The sequence below is a fragment of the Hibiscus syriacus genome, unplaced genomic scaffold (genome assembly GCF_006381635.1).
Source record: "Hibiscus syriacus cultivar Baekdansim isolate YM2019G1 unplaced genomic scaffold, ASM638163v2 tig00110377_pilon, whole genome shotgun sequence".
Taxonomy (NCBI): domain Eukaryota; kingdom Viridiplantae; phylum Streptophyta; class Magnoliopsida; order Malvales; family Malvaceae; genus Hibiscus; species Hibiscus syriacus.
In genome coordinates, this window is record NW_024062711.1 from 2,232,851 (window position 1) to 2,250,369 (window position 17,519).

Sequence of the window (17,519 nt, forward strand, 5' to 3'; positions counted from 1 at the left end):
CCTGACATAAAAGTATCGACACTTTTGTATTTGTATCGATTAAATATAAATAACATATCCGATGAAAATATAAAGGTCATAGCTAAATATCCTCTGAAAATAGATAGAACGGACGAGTTTTTGAAATCGAAGCGTAATTGTTGCTGCATTTCAGAAGGCGTTTCTAAAGCGAAGTTTGTTTGTTTGTTGCTGCAGTCGAATCGAAAAGTATGTTGTCGAAACCCTAGTTTTTTATTATTACAGTAATCACGAATAGGGTTTTTATGTGTTGTTTGGGGTTTTGGAGTAAAGAAGCATTTGGGACCGATTGCAGGTAGAAATTGATATTCAAGGTAAAATATAAATGTCGATACTTTTATTAAATATTATAGGTAGAAAATGATATTATAAGTTGTATAAATGTGCCAACACATTTTTTAGTGGCCATTCAAATTCTTTTGAAGAAAACCGTTTTACCACAAGAGTAGTTATCTATATTTGTATATTGAATAAAGTGTATGTAATAAAATAGTTTGATTTGCGTAAACTGATATATGAAGGAAAAATGGAGTCAATGGGTTGGAAAATTGTTGGTGGCGCAGATGACTTTGAAATTAAGGCCGAGACTTGGAAGCAACCAAAGGGTGGATATATGTACTTCTAGTAAGTATCAATGTCTTTTTGTTATTATTGTTGAAATGGTAATTGGATTAAAGTATCGATAAACTTTAAATTGATTACAAATTTTAAATGTTAACAGTATGGTCGAATGCAAAAGGATGAAGGAAGATGGCACACAGAGCGGTTCGGTATGTAAAATGAAATTGACATTGAGTATTATTTAGTGTTAATGTATTGATTAAGAAACGTTTATGTTTAATATTAGGTGACAAAAGATGTGAGGTCCAAATGGAATTCGATGAGTGATGCTGAAAAGGAACCTTACATCACACAGTCAAGGAATGATAGTAAAGAATACAAAGAACGGAGGAAAGCACATGAAAATAAGGTATTCATTAAACTTGTAAATACGTTGATACAAAATATATAAGAACTATAACATTATATATTGTTAAAAAATGTAGGAAGTATCGACAAGATGTAGCATTAAAATGGTGAATTCATTAATTAAACACCTTAAGGAGAAGGTTCAGTTGAATGTGCTGGGAGAAAAAGGTTTTGGATCGTTGGTAGGAGTAAGGGATCGACCTATTCGGAGGGAATTGTGTCGATCCTTGATGGCGCAATTTGATGTCAGACAATGTATTGCTAAGTATGGTGATTTTTCATTTCCTCTCGGGATCCCATGTGTTGTAGCCGTATTGGGGGTAGAAAATGAAGGCAAAAGTGTTGTAGAAGTCTGTAAGAGTAAGGACTGAAAAGCACTTGCCTCCAAATATGGTTTGAAGCAGAAGGTGACATATGCTGAAATTGAAGAGGAAATAAAAAGTGGATCTTACGGGGGGATGAGCTGAAGGCCAGAGTTCTATTATACATTGTCGGTATCTTTCTTTGTCCAACGGGTGATACGTCAACGAACAAGGAATATATGAAGCTCATTTGCGATGAAGGCTTGAAGGGTGAATTCAATTGGGCTGAATATATCCATTCGAGATTGATTGAATCAATAATCACCTTTAAAAAGGGAATCTTAGAGGTAAATGAGTTGAAGAACTTTTTTGTGTTTTTATATAAAATGATAGTATAGTTATTATATAAAAATATAAATTTTATTATAAATGCAGGTTGCACTGTTCGATTTTTGGTCGGGCTGTGAGGCAGTGCCAGCTTATGAAAGAACCGGAGTGGCACGCATCCGTGTATGAGGGAAGGAAGAGGTGGTTACAGTGATGGTGAAGTTGAAGTTGGATAGAGCGAAGAAGCAAGAAAGGGTAATAAATGTAATTAAATAATATTAAGAATATAATTAATGTCTTAATATTGTAATTTAATTTTGAAGGTTATTGGCAAGGATGTAGAGGAGGTAGTGGAGGCAGAGGAGAAGAAAGTAGAGATGGTTGTATTGGGGGATGACGGTGAGGGGGACGATGGTGAGGGAAAATAGATTAACTTCGACATTTTGATGTCTGAATTGGCTGATATCAAAAAAATCCAATTTTATATCATGCAAAGACAATCAAGAGTCGAAGAGAAACTTGATAGAGTCAAAGAGAAACTTGAGAGAGTCGAAGATACACTTGAGATGCATAAGGGGGTAGTGGAAGGAAAAATAGATGGAGTGGTGAAAGAAGTAGATGTGTTGAGGGGTGAAGTGGTGAAAGAAGTTGAGGTGTTAAAGGGTGATCTTAAGATGGTGACGGGTGAAAAATTTGAGGGAGTGGTGAAGGAGGTTGTGGAATTGATGAGTGAACTTACGGGGGTGAAGGGGATGGTTGATAAATACTTGGATGAAGGAGATCAATTGAATGGTGAAATAAAAGAGATGAAGAGCTATGTAGAGAAAGAATACGATGAACTGAAAAAATATGAAGAAGAAAAGAGGGAAGAGGAAGAAGAAGAGATGGAAGAAAAGAGGGAGGAGGAAGAAGAAGAGATGGAAGAAAAGAGGGAGGAAGGAAGTCGATGTCATTTATACACCAGAGAGTGTTATAGCAGCAGATTTGGATTCGGAATATCCTGCACCCCAGAAGAAGAAGCAGAAGGTAAGTTGAATAAAAGAAAACTTAATTTGATCTTTATTATGTTGTTGTGACAAAAATTTGTATGCAAAATTATAGGTTGAAAAAGCGGATATTCCAAGCAGAATTGATAACATCGAAGTTGTAATTTGTGATTATTTATGGAATAGTGAGTTAGAATCGGGGTAAGTGAAATATATTGCTTTGTGAGTGATATTTAAATATTTCATGACAACATATTAATCCTAATGATTCATACAGATATTCTGTAATCTCAATGGGAAATCAATTTGCTACTATATACGATGTTACAACGTTGAAGCCTACGGAATGGGTTGGCGGTGTGGTAAGTAGAAAGTAGAAAATGTTAAAACTTATTGAAATATTCTGATTGTGCAATTAATTTTGTTAGGTTATTGATTTGCTCACCTGAACAATATGCTACGATTCTCAAAAGTCACTTCGGAGGACTGGCTACCTTCCATACCTCTTAGCGGTGAGTTAAATTAATAAATGTTGAAAAGTAGTGTTATAGACGGTAAATTAATAATGTTTGTTGCGTAATTGCAGCAACAGGCATTGGATGCCAACAACAAATAAAGTGTTGAGAGTATTGCTACCTTCTGGGGTCCCATATTGGATAACTATGTGAAATTCACCGATTGTGAAAAGGTAAGACACCATACCAATTGCAAATGATGTTTTCGGATATAGAATGTTGAATTTTGTCAAATTAGGTGTGAAATTTGTTGCAGATCATGATCACAATAAACTACCATAATTCATATTGGTATCTGTTGGTGTTGGATATGGTAGATCGTGTTGCAACAATATATGATAGTATGTTTACATCTGAAGCAGCTAAACAGAGAGTGAAGGATGCTAAGAGATTGGTATGTATGTATGTATGTATGAAAGGACATTATGTAAATTATAATGCATAATGTTTTTGGATCATAACTTCTTCTTTTTTAATGCAGATTAAAATATTAGATTTTTATAATAAGAAACGCATTTGGGTTGAATACTGTAGATCTCTAGGAAAGTTTTCCTTGAAAAATTTCAAATTTGTGGAGCATAAGAAGAATAAGCAATTGAATGGGTATGAGATGTTATCATAAATAAAAAGCTTAATTTATGCAGGATTCATCATAATTGACATGTGTGGTTTTCAAATTTTGTAACAGACATGATTGCGGTATGTATGTGATGATGTGGATGGAATCGATCGGTTCTACAGGGGCAACTGGTGATTTTGTAAGTGGAAAGAAAAATTCGTTTGTGGTAAAATTGTTAAAAGTCATAGATTGAATGCTGTAGTTTACAATACTTAACTTTTTGACAATTTGAATATAGGTTGTTGGAGAGTGGGATCGATTGCGAATATTAAACAATCTCGTAAGCCACAATCAAAATCAACGAAGAGAGGAGATAACAAAAGCTGCCATGAGACATAAGAATAACAAAAGGATGCAATGATGTAAATGTAGGGTTAATTTTGTATAAGATTTATAATTTTGTATGTGAATGTAATTATGAATGAGATGAGAAAAGTTAGCAGTAGGTTGTTGTACATGTTTCTTATGCACATTAAGAGTCATGTTGATACTTACGATATATGGAGATTGTTGTCTGTATTATACCAAATGTCATCATAATTGTCATCATGTGCGAGACTGAATGGCCATTCCATATTGAGGGTATGTACAATAACAACAAAATTAACTTTAAAGTAAAAGGTAAATTTACAATATGGAAAACAGGGTGCAACCATAAAGTGTAGATCCATATATAAAAAGTGTCGATCCCAGACACATCGAAACCCATAAGTATAATGTAATAGGTAATTTTTCAATCTAACCGGTATAAGTATACCAGTTTTATGAGAGATTAGGTATATAATATGTATCGACACTTTTTAATTTTGTGTCGATACTATTGGTCCAGAATGAATGGCAAACAGGGTGCAACCATAAAGTGTCGATCAATATATAAAAGGTGTCGATCCCAGAAACATCGAAACCCATAAGTATAATATAATAGGTAATTTTTCAATCTAACCGGTATCAGTATACCGGTTTTATGAGAGATTAGGTGTAATATATGTATTGATACTTTTTAATTTTGTGTCGATACTATTGGTCCAGAATGAATGGAAAACAGGGTACAACCATAAAGTGTCGATCCATATATAAAAGGTGTCGATCCTAGAAACATCGAAACCCATAAGTATAATATAATAGGTAATTTTTCAATCTAACCGGTATAAGTATACCGGTTTTATGAGAGATTAGGTATATAATATGTATCCACACTTTTTAATTTTGTGTCGATACTATTGGTCCAGAATGAATGGCAAATAGGGTGCAACCATAAAGTGTCGATCCATATATAAAAAGTGTCGATCTCAGAAACATCGAAACCCATAAGTATAATGTAATAGGTAATTTTTTAATCTAACTGGTATAAGTATACCGGTTTTATGAGAGATTAGGTATATAATATGTATCGACACTTTTTAATTTTGTGTCGATACTATTAGTCCAGAATGAATGGCAAACAGGGTGCAACCATAAAGTGTCGATCCATATATAAAAAATGTCGATCCCAGAAACATCGAAACCCATAAGTATAATGTAATAGGTAATTTTTCAATCTAACCGGTATAAGTATATCGGTTTTATGAGATAATAGGTGTAATATATGTATCGACACTTTTTAATTTTGTGTTGATACTATTGGTCTAGAATGAATGGCAAATAGGGTGCAACCATAAGCTGCTTCCCATATATAAAAAGTATCGATCCCAGAAACATCGAAACCCATAAGTATAATATAATAGGTAATTTTTCAATCTAACCTGTATAAGTATACCGATTTTATGAGATAATAGGTGTATAATATGTATCGACACTTTTTAATTTTGTGTCTATACTAATTTAAATATCGAGTGTTTTCCCCCCGTTCATTATATATAGTATATAAACTCTAAATCGACAAACCCTAAACCTAAAGGCAAGCAGGCAGAAGAGAACTCTTCCTCTCCGAAGAATACTAGCGTTATCATAACAGTGACGATCAGATATTCAGGTAAATGTATCGATATTTTATGGGTTTGATTGATTTCTATATTGGAGTTTTTTTTCCTGAATGTGTTTGTGTTCCATTGTAATAGCATCCAACCAAAATGGCTCCAAAACGTCAGCGTCAGAAGCGCGGTCTTTCTCAAAGCTCTTCTCAACCCAGTTCTTCTCAACTACAACCTCCTTCTGAAACAAACGATTCTTCTGAGGAAATCAGGTCCTTTGAAACTCTGAACTTTAGATTCGATATGGAGAAACAAAGATGGCAGACGAGTTTTAAAGTAAGGAAGATTCATCCCGAACGTGTCATTGACATGGGTTTCTTGTTTGATGATAAATATGCATTTAGTTTTAAATCCACATTTACATCTTGAGGTTGGCTTGAATTCCTTGGTGTAGAACCAAAATATTACCCCAACCTAGTTAGAGTCTTCTACAACAATGTTTCCTTACAGCACGAGCCTAATAAGACTAATATAATAGGAATTAATACACTTGTCATGGGGATATATCTCCGAAAACTATTGCGGAGTGTTTAGGTGTAGCGAATAAAGGGGATTCAGATGAAAATGATGTAGATTGGTCTACAATTAAACGGGTTGCTAGAAATAGCCCAATTCACCTAGATGTAGAGTCGAGAGTGTTTCACAAAATGCTCACATGGTATATCCGACCTAGTGGGGGAAAACATTCAACGCTTCGAGACAGCGATTATTGGTGGATAGCAAAGTATAAATCCAAATCCAAAACGGCTCCAAACATTGCTAAACTCATATTTAATACAATTGTATATATGGTCACAAAGGGAGAAACAATTTCAACTTCACTACCATATAGATGTGTCATCACCCATCTGTTGAAGAAGAAAGAAGTTGATTTTTCTCATAACGCCCCTGTTCGATTAACCCGCAAGATTGACATGTTATTTATTAAAAAAGCGGGATATGATTTTGTTGAAAAACTCAGTTGGAAGCGTGTCAAGGAGGTCGGATTAGATCAAGAGAGGGAGGAAATAGACCCCATTGGCCATGAAGAAGAGCAACCAATTGGAGACGCAATGATGGAAGAAGCTCCAGTTGCAGAGGATGTCACAATTAAGACCGTGATGGAATACATGGTCAATTTTCGGGAGCATATTGATTCCCTTGTGAGTGGAATATGAGTCGATATTTCATCATTGCGCGATGAAGTCTCTATGTTGCGTGACGAATTACGTCAACGACATCAAACGAGTTAGGTAATTCATTATTTATGTTTATAAACATTTACACGTTTTGAACTGTATTTTATTTTCTTTTAACAGATGTGGACAACCAAGCGGTCAATGAAGATAAAGCTGACGATGAAGATGACGATGAAGATGACGACGACGATGATGATGATGATTCAAACAAGTATATCGTGTCTGCAACGCCGCACTCAAGAAAACTTTTAATTTTTGATCTCAATGGTGTCTTTGCCTACATCCCAAGACTTCCTGCAGGTTTTAATTCTATTCTTTTGTATCCATTATTTTAACATATAAGCGTATAACTTTAATCTCATTTTCTTCATGTTGTAGATGTTGTCCTCAGAACATGATTATTTGAATTTATACAATTTTGTGTCGACAATTTTGTTGTTGCCCTTTGGTCTTCAAATATGAGGTTAGAACATGTTTGGAGCAATTGAATTACTGTAATCAAAATCGTTAATATACATTTGAATGTTAACATTCAAACTTGATTACAATATCAGGCATAACGTCGACCGTGTACTTGAGAAACTACCTTTATTTTCTGAGCATTTGCTATTCGTTTCGGTAAGATGAATGTCATTACAGTTTGCTGACTTTTCGTTGTCTATGATTCCTACATATTTATGTTCGACTATTTGTGAACAGGATCAAGCAAAATGCAAAACATACGATAATGTTACCTACTGTAAAGATCTCACTGATGTTTGGAATGCGTGTCCTGATTTTAACGAGCTAAATACACTTTTGGTCGATGATTCAGCGGAAAAAATGATTTATAATCCAGTAAGTTGCATTTATAAAATATGTTTTTCCAGTTGAACAGGTGTTTAGACATTGATTATTTTAACAACTTATATGTTTATATAGAAATACAATTACATATGTTCACATACCTTTGACGTTGCTTCCCATTCGAACGACAATGCTCTAGGTATGACACAAATTTATTCATGCTTATGAAAATTTAGTTAATTGTTAGTAAAATTGCACCTCATTAGTTTGATAATTGAAATGATTTATGTATGTCCTCAGAAAAAGGCGGAAACATACGAGAGTATTTGGAAAATTTGTTGAAGGCCCCTAATGTTCCGGACTTCGTTAGAAATAACCCTTTTTCATTGGATTAATTTCGTTTGTCGGTACATTATTTGAACATTGTTATGTATGTATCTTTTGGTTTGATTATATTGTGTGTATATTTTCATTAATTATTTCATGTTTGCTTCTCTGTATACATATACATTTGAGGATTATTGAAATATCAATACTAGTTATTAATGTATTTTACATCTACTTGCAAATGTATCGAAACACATTATTAAAGAATTGTTTTCCATGATATCCACGACAAAGTTTTCATAATTAGAAATATCAGTCGATTAAAAAACATCGGAATCCATAATTATAATGTAATAGGTAATTTTGTAATATAACCGGTATAGATATACTGATTTTATGAGAGAATAGGTCTACAACCTATATCGACACTTTTTAATATTGTGTCGCTACTTTATGTCCAGAATGGATGAAAAAAATGTCAATACCTTTTCAAAAAGTGTCGATTGAAAAAACATCGGAACCCATAATTATAATATAATAGGTAATTTTGTAATATAACCGGTATAAATATACCAGTTTTATGAGAGAATAAGTCTACAACCTATATCGACACTTTTTAATATTGTGTCAATACTTTTAAGTAACACGATTTTTCTTCCTTCATTCAATATTTATATGTACATGTTTCTTATACACAATAGGAGTCATGTTGATACTTACGATATATGGAGATCGTTGTCATTCCATTCCGTCTTTGAAAAAATCAGTTGATGTAGATGTGTTCTTGTACTCAAACTGAGCTTGACTTGAGGACATGTTAGTTTGTTATATCCCTAACCGTTGCAGTACCCACATCGCTTAATTTTCTTCTCGACCTTGTTCTTCGGCACTTCTTTTCGCTTGCGTTGTTTTCGTTGAGGGTCACGAACGTTGTTTACTACAATGCTCTGGTTGACTGAATCATTCAAACCAAACGAGTTTTCTAATTCTTCTATTAGTTTTTTCATCTCATCTCTTGTGGTTTTGAAAGACTCGTCTGTCTTTGATGCAATGTAGCATAACCTACTTGACGTTGAACGTAGAGCAGCGAACTTTGCCATTTGCATCACTTCTGGAGACACATTCATGTCAACATAATTGGGTGCAGAAGCCTTCGCATCATTAGTCCACCTACTTTGAATCAAAGTCCCGGGCAAATATGTGTAATCCAAGTGCTTCAAAATGTGAAGTTGATGGCGACACGGAAGTCCAACGGTCTCGAATTTTTTGCAGGAGCAAATTAGAGTTTTCGTACGAGAATCAAAACTAATTTCAAATTTCCTATTTTTTTATGCGTACTTTAACAAAATATAATGTTGACATTCATCTGATAAGGACTTAATATCTTCCTCAATCCGGTACAATGTCTCCCGTATAAGTTCATCTTGGAACGCACGAAAAGATTCGCGGGTAAAAATCGCAGCGGCATGGCTTTCAAGGTCGACCAGTTTTGTGATCTGGAAGGGCTTCGTATGGGAACTTAAGTAATCCGCTTTCAACTCGTTCATACGCATTCTACTAATTCCATATTCAATTGCACGAACAACATCTAAATATGTCTTCTTGTGTTTCAGTGCAATAGCTAGTGAAGCATTCATAGACTCGCACCTTTGTGTTGAGCGAATATTGGCAAAGAAATGACCGGATAGATATGCTTGTGCCAATAAGTGTCGTGTATTTCCCTTATCAATCACCCATGGATGCTTTTGGACGTTGAATTCTGAAACAACCGAACATCATTGAATATCAAATTCCTCGGTTGTCCACCAGGAAGCCATGCATTTTGAGAATGCTCCTGTAAACTTTGGGTCACCAATGTTAGTTTGTGCATTGCGAGAAAGATGCCAAGAACATAATCTGTGCTTAGCATAAGGGATAACAGATTTGATAGCCCTCTGCATTGCTCTATCCCCATCGGTGACAACTGAAATAGGTGATTTATTCATCATGGCTTCTAAAAAATTCTGTAGCACCCACTCGAAAGATTGAGACGTCTCGTCAGCGATTATGGCAGTGGCAAACACAATTGTGTTATGGTGATGATTGACACCGACAATAGGCATAATTGGTCGATCATACAAATTATCTTTGTACGTTGTGTCAAACGCAATTACATCACCGAAGCATGTGTAATCCGATCTCGATGTAGAATCCGACCAAATAAGATTATACAATACCCCCGATTCGTCTACCGAGTATGTCATAAAAAACCCAGGATCATCATGTTTCTTATAATCAAAGTAGGCAATAAGCGCATTCACATCCCCATCGACGATTTCCTTTGCTTTACCTCTTTGAAGTGCATTGTAGAGGTCTTTATGTGTAAATCCAACATTATGATAGCCCCCTGCCTGCTGCGTTAAATAGTTCATTACTTGTGACATGCCAACACCGACCTCTTTCAATGTTGTTGCCTCATCGATATCAGCCTTACTTACAGCTCTATTAGAACGCATAAATGGTGTCATAGCAGGTGTGCACAATGTATGATTATGTTTATGATCAGACTTACTTATAACCCACTGATCGTTTGTATTTGTTGTTGTAACTAAGACTCTAGCCTTACATCCTGTTCTTGTGACTGGCGTATGAGCACGTTGACGATCAACAGTATTGACTTTTGATACTCGAAACCCTTCTTTGGAACAACAAAATTCTTGTGTCTTCACATTCCCTTCCACGTCAAGCCGTGTTGTTCCCTTACGTGCACTAAACCCATGTTTCCGTACGAATCCCTTGTAAAAGTACCAAGCTTGATCACGTGAACAGAAGAGCTGACCAACCAATCTGTCAGATTCATCAACATTATGTACTTCATGGCATTCCTCGGTTGGCTTAACATTGTCTACATCAGTATGATCCTTGGCAAAAATTTTGTTGTGCAAGTTCAGTGGTCCCAGAGTTGATGGAGATGTAAGCAAAGGTTCATTTTGAACATGTTTCAGTCGTGCTGCTTTCAATAGGATGTGGTATTGGTAGTGGTAGTTAAAGGGTGTGTACAACATTAAATTCGCAGTACATATTTAGGTATGTACAATAACTACCTAAATATGTGTCAATACATTTTCTACAAGTATCGACCCAAAAAACATCAAAACCAATCATTATAATGTAATAGGTAAATTAACATATCAGGTAAATTTTACCTTTTTTCATAATGTTACCTGATATGTTGAAAGTATTGATCCTTTTTATAAAAAGGATCGATATTTTACAATATAATAGGTAAAAATATAATGTAATAGGTAGCGCTTATATTGTAAAGTATCTATCCTTTTTATAAAAGTGTTCATACTTATTTCACTGTGGAAAACATTAATTTAAGGTTATCTTTTGAGTGAGTTTTAAGATATATCAATTTAGTAATTATACGCGTCTAATGATTTATTTTTTATGTTACAGTATATATTATTATTAAATTAAAAACAATAAACATATATATTACATATTTATTATTATCTTTAGTTAATACTGTTAAATTTAAATTCTAAATAATATTTTATAAAATATCAAAACAATCAAATAATTTTTTGTGTAAATGAAATTATTAAATTAATATTGTATGTGGAAAACATGAAACACTATTAAAAATTTTTGAAACATAAATTACATAACTTTCAAAAAAGTTTCGATTCTTTTCACAAAAAGTATCTATACTTTCAACATATCAGGTAAATTTTATCGGTTTTGTCATAATAAAACTGGTTTTGTCATTTTTTTACATGTTATATTGTAAAGTATCTATCCTTTTATAAAAGGATCGATACTTTCAATATATCAGGTAAATCGCTACTGGTTTTGTTACTTTTTTACCGGTTTTGTTATTTTTTTACATGTTATATTATAAAGTATCGATCCTTTTTATAAAAGGATCGATACTTTCAATATATCAGGTAAAACGCTACCGGTTTTGTTATTTTTTACCGGTTATATTGTAAAATATCGATCCTTTTTATAAAAGGATCGATACTTTCAATATATTAGGTAAAGCGCTACCGGTTTTGTTATTTTTTTACCGGTTTTGTTATTTTTTACCGATTTTACCGAAAATGTTAAAAAACATTGATGTTTTATGTAGAAATAATAATTTTTAGGTATTTTTTACGGATTTTGTTATGCCCAACAATAACAAAACCGGTAAAAATAGACTTTTTAATAATAAAATTAGTAAACACAAATTATACAAATTAATTTTAATTTTTTAGTTTGTAAGTTGCCACAATATAACTAATGAAAAAAAGACACGGTATTTCTATTTCGATATTAGCTTTCTAATAATAAAATAAAAAAAATAAAAAATATATATATAATTACAATATAATTTTAAAAAATAATCATAATGAAGTGATGGAAAATATTCATAATTACAATATAACTATAAGCATCAAATACAATAAAATAATATTATTTATTAACAAAATAATAATATTATTTTTAAAATATTAGAATAATGTATTTAATATTATCTATGTCAATATTATTATTAAAATATTATATCTATAATTTTATAAATAAAAAATTATGATTATTATATTTTATTAAAATAAATTTACAATGTTACCGGTATAAATATACCGGTTTTATGATAGAATATGTCAATATAAGCATTACCTATTACATTATATAAGCACTACCTAATATGTTATTATGCTTGATAATGTTTCCAGTAATTAACATATTTTATTATATAAGCGCTACCTATTACATTATATAAACGGTACCTAATATGTTATTGTGCTTGATAATGTTTCCAATAATTAACATATTTTATTATATAAGCGCTACCTATTACATTATATAAGCGCTACCTAATTTATTATTTTACTTGATAATATTTCCGGTTAAATAATATAACATAACTGATCTAAATTTAAATCGGTCACTTATTTAATCGGTCACACCATTTTTTTAACCGTTTTTAACCATCGCATCATAACTACCCGTTGTAAACAGATCCTCTTTAATTACTCCAGTTTAAAGTCTTCCCACCACTCTTCTCCTCACCGCGTGTTTTTCACGTTAAGATTAGACATCCACACAACAACCCCCACGAAATCCTGGGTCACGTGGCGGCAAAAATGATTAGAAATGGCGACAGCCAAAAAAAAAAACAAAAGAATTTGCAACGCTTTGTGTATGTGGCTACTTACATTTTTTTTTGGTTTTCATCGGCTTGGTCTTGAGAGTATATTTTGGAAAGCGGTGGTCCTCCCGTTTGTCGTAAGAGCCTCGCCCATCTCTAGACGATCTGATTCTTTTCTCTGCCGTTGTGTTTTCTTTAATTTTTTTTTATCATAATTTTAATATTTTTATCAAGCTAATGTGATTATAAAGTAGTATATGTTTTAAATACTCTCAATTATTTTATAATGAATGTTCAATCACCTTGCTGCAGCTGCTCCCATTTGTGCTATTGTTTATGATTTAGCATGATGCATGTGGGGTCATTTTTGATTTGTTTTTAATGTGACTTTTTAGTTTAGTTTTTATTTTTATATTTTTTCATTTAAATGTGTTGCCTATTTATCTATTTTTTAATTTCCTATTTTAAATACCCATTTGCATTTCAAAGAGTTTTTTTTAAGATATATAAAAATTAAATTTTATTTCAAAAAGGTAAAATTTTCATATCACTATAAAAATAATAAGTTGTTTTTATTATTTTTTTGTTACAAATCTCGTGGGTACTTCTAATAATGTTAAACTAGACAGTATTATATAGAATGGGCCCCTGAATTATGTCGATCAAAACATCTTGTCTTAGAGATTCGATTAGAGAGTGTTTTGATGGCCTTTAAAAAATGTATATCCTTTTTACAGATAAAAACGAAGATTTCTAAAACTTTCTTATTAACGACTCAGTAGCTTACTTTCAATGACTTCCTGAATAGATTTGATTGTAATGATTCGATTTATAATATCCTTAAAATTGATTCAATATTTTTCTGATTGATACGAATATGTAAATACATGTATTCTTTTAATATGATTTATTTGTATATTAAAAATTATAAAATACATGAGATATAAGATGAAATTTGTGATTAGAGCGTGGACGTGAGGGACAGAGATCGGAGCGTGGAAAAGGGGAAGGGAAAGTATTCCATTTTCCTTGGGAGTGTGGCAGTGACAGTAGAGATACGGTTACGGGCAGAAGTTTTTGATGTATTGGGTATGAGAGTAATAGGGGGCCTCGTGATCGGAGAAGACAGATTCATGGAAGACTGTTCCCTCTAGTCACGTGGGCTCTTTTGACTACCCAAGGACCAACCCTTCGCTTTGTTAGGAGCGCCCCTGTTCTCATTTTACCATATCTTAAAATCAAGTCTAAAATATTATATTTACATTTAATAAATGTTCATAAGCTCATTGTCCATAATCATTTGCTCACTTTTTGTTGTTGATTTCTTTATTATATTAACATTTTGAGATTAATTATTTATTTCTCTCCAATATAGTTATTTTATTCTATAAATCAACATTCACATTAAAACATTAATATATATATTTAACTCACGCATCACTTATTTGTTTTTAGTTTAAAGAACTATATTGATATTTTTTTCCACCACTTTCAAAGTTTTATTTTGATTAATCCGAATTTACTCACGTCGCCCACTTAAATTTGGTGGATGAGTCTCCCACTAGAAATTTTCTGCATATATAAGGACTCGAGCTCGAGACATTGCTTAACAGATATTAAACTATATTGAAATTCTAATTAAATAATTAATAGTTTAAACTATTCTAATTAACTAATATCACTATAATCCACTTTTCTCTTAAAAATTTTAAAATCGTTTATCTCTTTTTTTTCCTTTTTGGTTAATAGAAAAAGACATTAGTATTTGGGTTAATCATTGTCGTTTATATTTCCAATTTTTTCTTTATTTTCATATATCACATATTTATTTTTCCTTCGCATTTTAGTTTTCAATGGTACAATTTTCTTTGCTTTATGTATATGTATTTATGTCTTATGACATATTTTCGGTCGTTTGAATGTTATTTTAGTTTATCTTTTCTCTCAGTGTTGGATTTAACATCGTTGCGACTGATCAAAATAGCACTTATTTGTTATCACGTTGATATTCTCCATTTTGAACTCTCGGATTAGATTTAGATTCACGATTTGTGTTCGTAAATAGTTTTTTTTTCACTTTGCTCGATTTTGAATTATGGTTTGTTGGTGGCCATTTAGTAGCTTTATCCTTTTTTTATGTTTGTTTGTCGATACAATCATATATGTTTGTATGTCATTTGTTTGAGTTTTTTGGCTAAATTTTGAACATTTTCCTTGCATGACCCTTGTGTGATCTTGAATGACTAATTTTTTGTGTTAATGTATATAGAAAAATGTTCTAATTATATAATTAGTTTACTTTTATGATTGTAAACATTCATTATAATTTTGGATATTTCATCATTCTAATAAAACTATCGGTTTCTATAAAAAAAAAACAATATCATTATACAACTAAATTATTAAATTTAAATTTAAAATAGGTAAAGGATCAAAATAACATTTTGACCCTTTTCTTTTTAGTATTCAAAAATCAGCAAACACTTAAAATCCAAGCTTCGAAGTTTTACGAAGAGTGGCATTTTCCCTACACATTTGACTGAGACTGATTGCCTGGCTTATATATTTTCTTTTTCATTCTCAAAAGTAGTCAGGTAGTATTTAACCACATATACATATTTACAATATAGATAAGTTATTTTTAATCTGGCCGTAGCATGCAACCTGGGTCCCCCACTTTCTAGTATCTTTATTTTTTCGCTTGCTATATAGACGCATCTCCATTTGCAATTCACGACAATGTGGACTGCAGGTGCTGACTGCTATTTTCGCTATTTTATCAGCTTATAAATAAACCTACCAGACAAGACAACACCTCTTCTCAGTCATATAAGTTTTCATTCAAAAACTATATTATTGCACTTGGGTCTCAGTTGATACTATTTGGCTCCTTCTCCCCTGTCATTGATCTTTAACTATAAACTCACCATCCCTTCTTCACTTTCAATATCCCTATTCTTTCTTTTTCTCTCTTCATCGTCTGCAAATCCTTTGTTTCTTCATATTCCCATTTGATCCCTTTATTGATATCTATATACTGCTGGAAAAAAAATGATGCACAGGTGCAGTAGTTCTCAAGGAAACATGGTGAGGCCGTGTTCATGTTGCCTGTTCCATAGCCAAAACAACTCCTCCTCGATGCTGATTTCCATGCCGAACCACAAATCTTACGATGAAACGGATATGTATAACTCATTCACGTCCTCTTCATCTTCTTCGGTTGATTGCACTCTCTCCTTGAGAACCCCTTCGACTCGTCTCTGTGAAGACGACGACAGGCGTTCACGACACGACCGCCGCTCCGGTAATTCTTGCATGTGGGACTTGTTGCAAAACAAGAACACGCATGGTTATTCGCAGCAAACGACGAAAGCTAGCCGTGGAAGCAATGGGAACAGCGGTGGCAGCTCGGGCAATGATCCTCTCCTGGCTCGCCGATGTGCTAACTGTGACACAACTTCTACACCGCTTTGGAGGAATGGTCCAAGAGGTCCAAAGGTATTCAAGTTTACAAATGGTTCCTTACATTATATTGTTTTTTTTTCGTTTTTGGTCTTAGATTTTCATTTTTGTTATTGTTGTTTAATATTACAGTCACTTTGCAATGCCTGTGGAATTCGATTCAAAAAGGAAGAAAGGAGAGCATCAGCAGCAAATGCAAATGCTTCAATGGTGGAGCAACAATATCACGGAAACAACAACGATTCATGGACTTCAATGCAATGTTTCTCAACGCCGGTCAATGAAATCAAGTTCATCGAAGATGGAGATCCCTTCCTTTCTTGGAGACTCAATGTCACTGATAGACCAACAAGCTTTGTTCACGACTTTACAAGATGAAAAATGAAAAAGAAAGGAAAATTCCCCTCGCCGTTGACGGTCAAGATCATGTAACAATGACCCAAAGGCATCATAATGTTGAAGTTGATGGAGATTTTGTTTTAGGATGGTGAGAGTGAGACTTGGTCTTCGTTTTCGACTAGTCAAAATTCCCTTTTCTTTCTTTTAGTTTGTTTGCTTTGTTTGTCTTAGGTAATTTTTTTCCTTTCATTTTCATGTTTTCTATAAAAACTTTTATGTTTGAAGGGACTTTCACTTTTTCCCCAGTCCCCCCAATTCTATCAGATATCAGGATCAGGATGAAGATGATGATGATCAGCAGTTCAGCACCGTTAGATTTGAATACTGATTTCCCTGATTCAATGTAATAGATATACGACGTGTAGTTAGCTTACATATACAAAAAATGTACTTTTTTCATGTTATATGAACTGAAGTTTATTACATTACATGAACTGCTGCTACTTCTTGTTGGTTCTTTCCCATTTCTCTGAATTTCACAACTGTAAGAGAAAGTTCAGAGATATAGAAAAAGATTTTGTTTCATTGTCATTAGAATT

The 17,519-nt window shown here is 33.0% G+C and overlaps 1 protein-coding gene across 1 annotated transcript; it reads left to right on the forward strand.

Annotated features, from left to right (window-relative positions):
- Positions 1-16,170: 16,170 nt before the first annotated feature.
- On the forward strand, positions 16,171-16,959 carry LOC120121632 (GATA transcription factor 18-like). Its single transcript, XM_039140950.1, has 2 exons — positions 16,171-16,617; positions 16,714-16,959. Exons 1-2 carry the CDS (start codon positions 16,171-16,173, stop codon positions 16,957-16,959), a joined length of 693 nt encoding a protein of 230 aa, XP_038996881.1.
- The last annotated feature ends 560 nt before the right edge of the window (positions 16,960-17,519 follow it).

Bases quoted from the DNA above. Each gene is read 5' to 3' on its own strand.
- LOC120121632 (XM_039140950.1), top strand. From the start codon at position 16,171: ATGATGCACAGGTGCAGTAGTTCTCAAGGAAACATGGTGAGGCCGTGT. The intron at 16,618-16,713 runs GTATTCAAGTTT...TTAATATTACAG, and splicing joins ATGGTCCAAGAGGTCCAAAG to TCACTTTGCAATGCCTGTGG.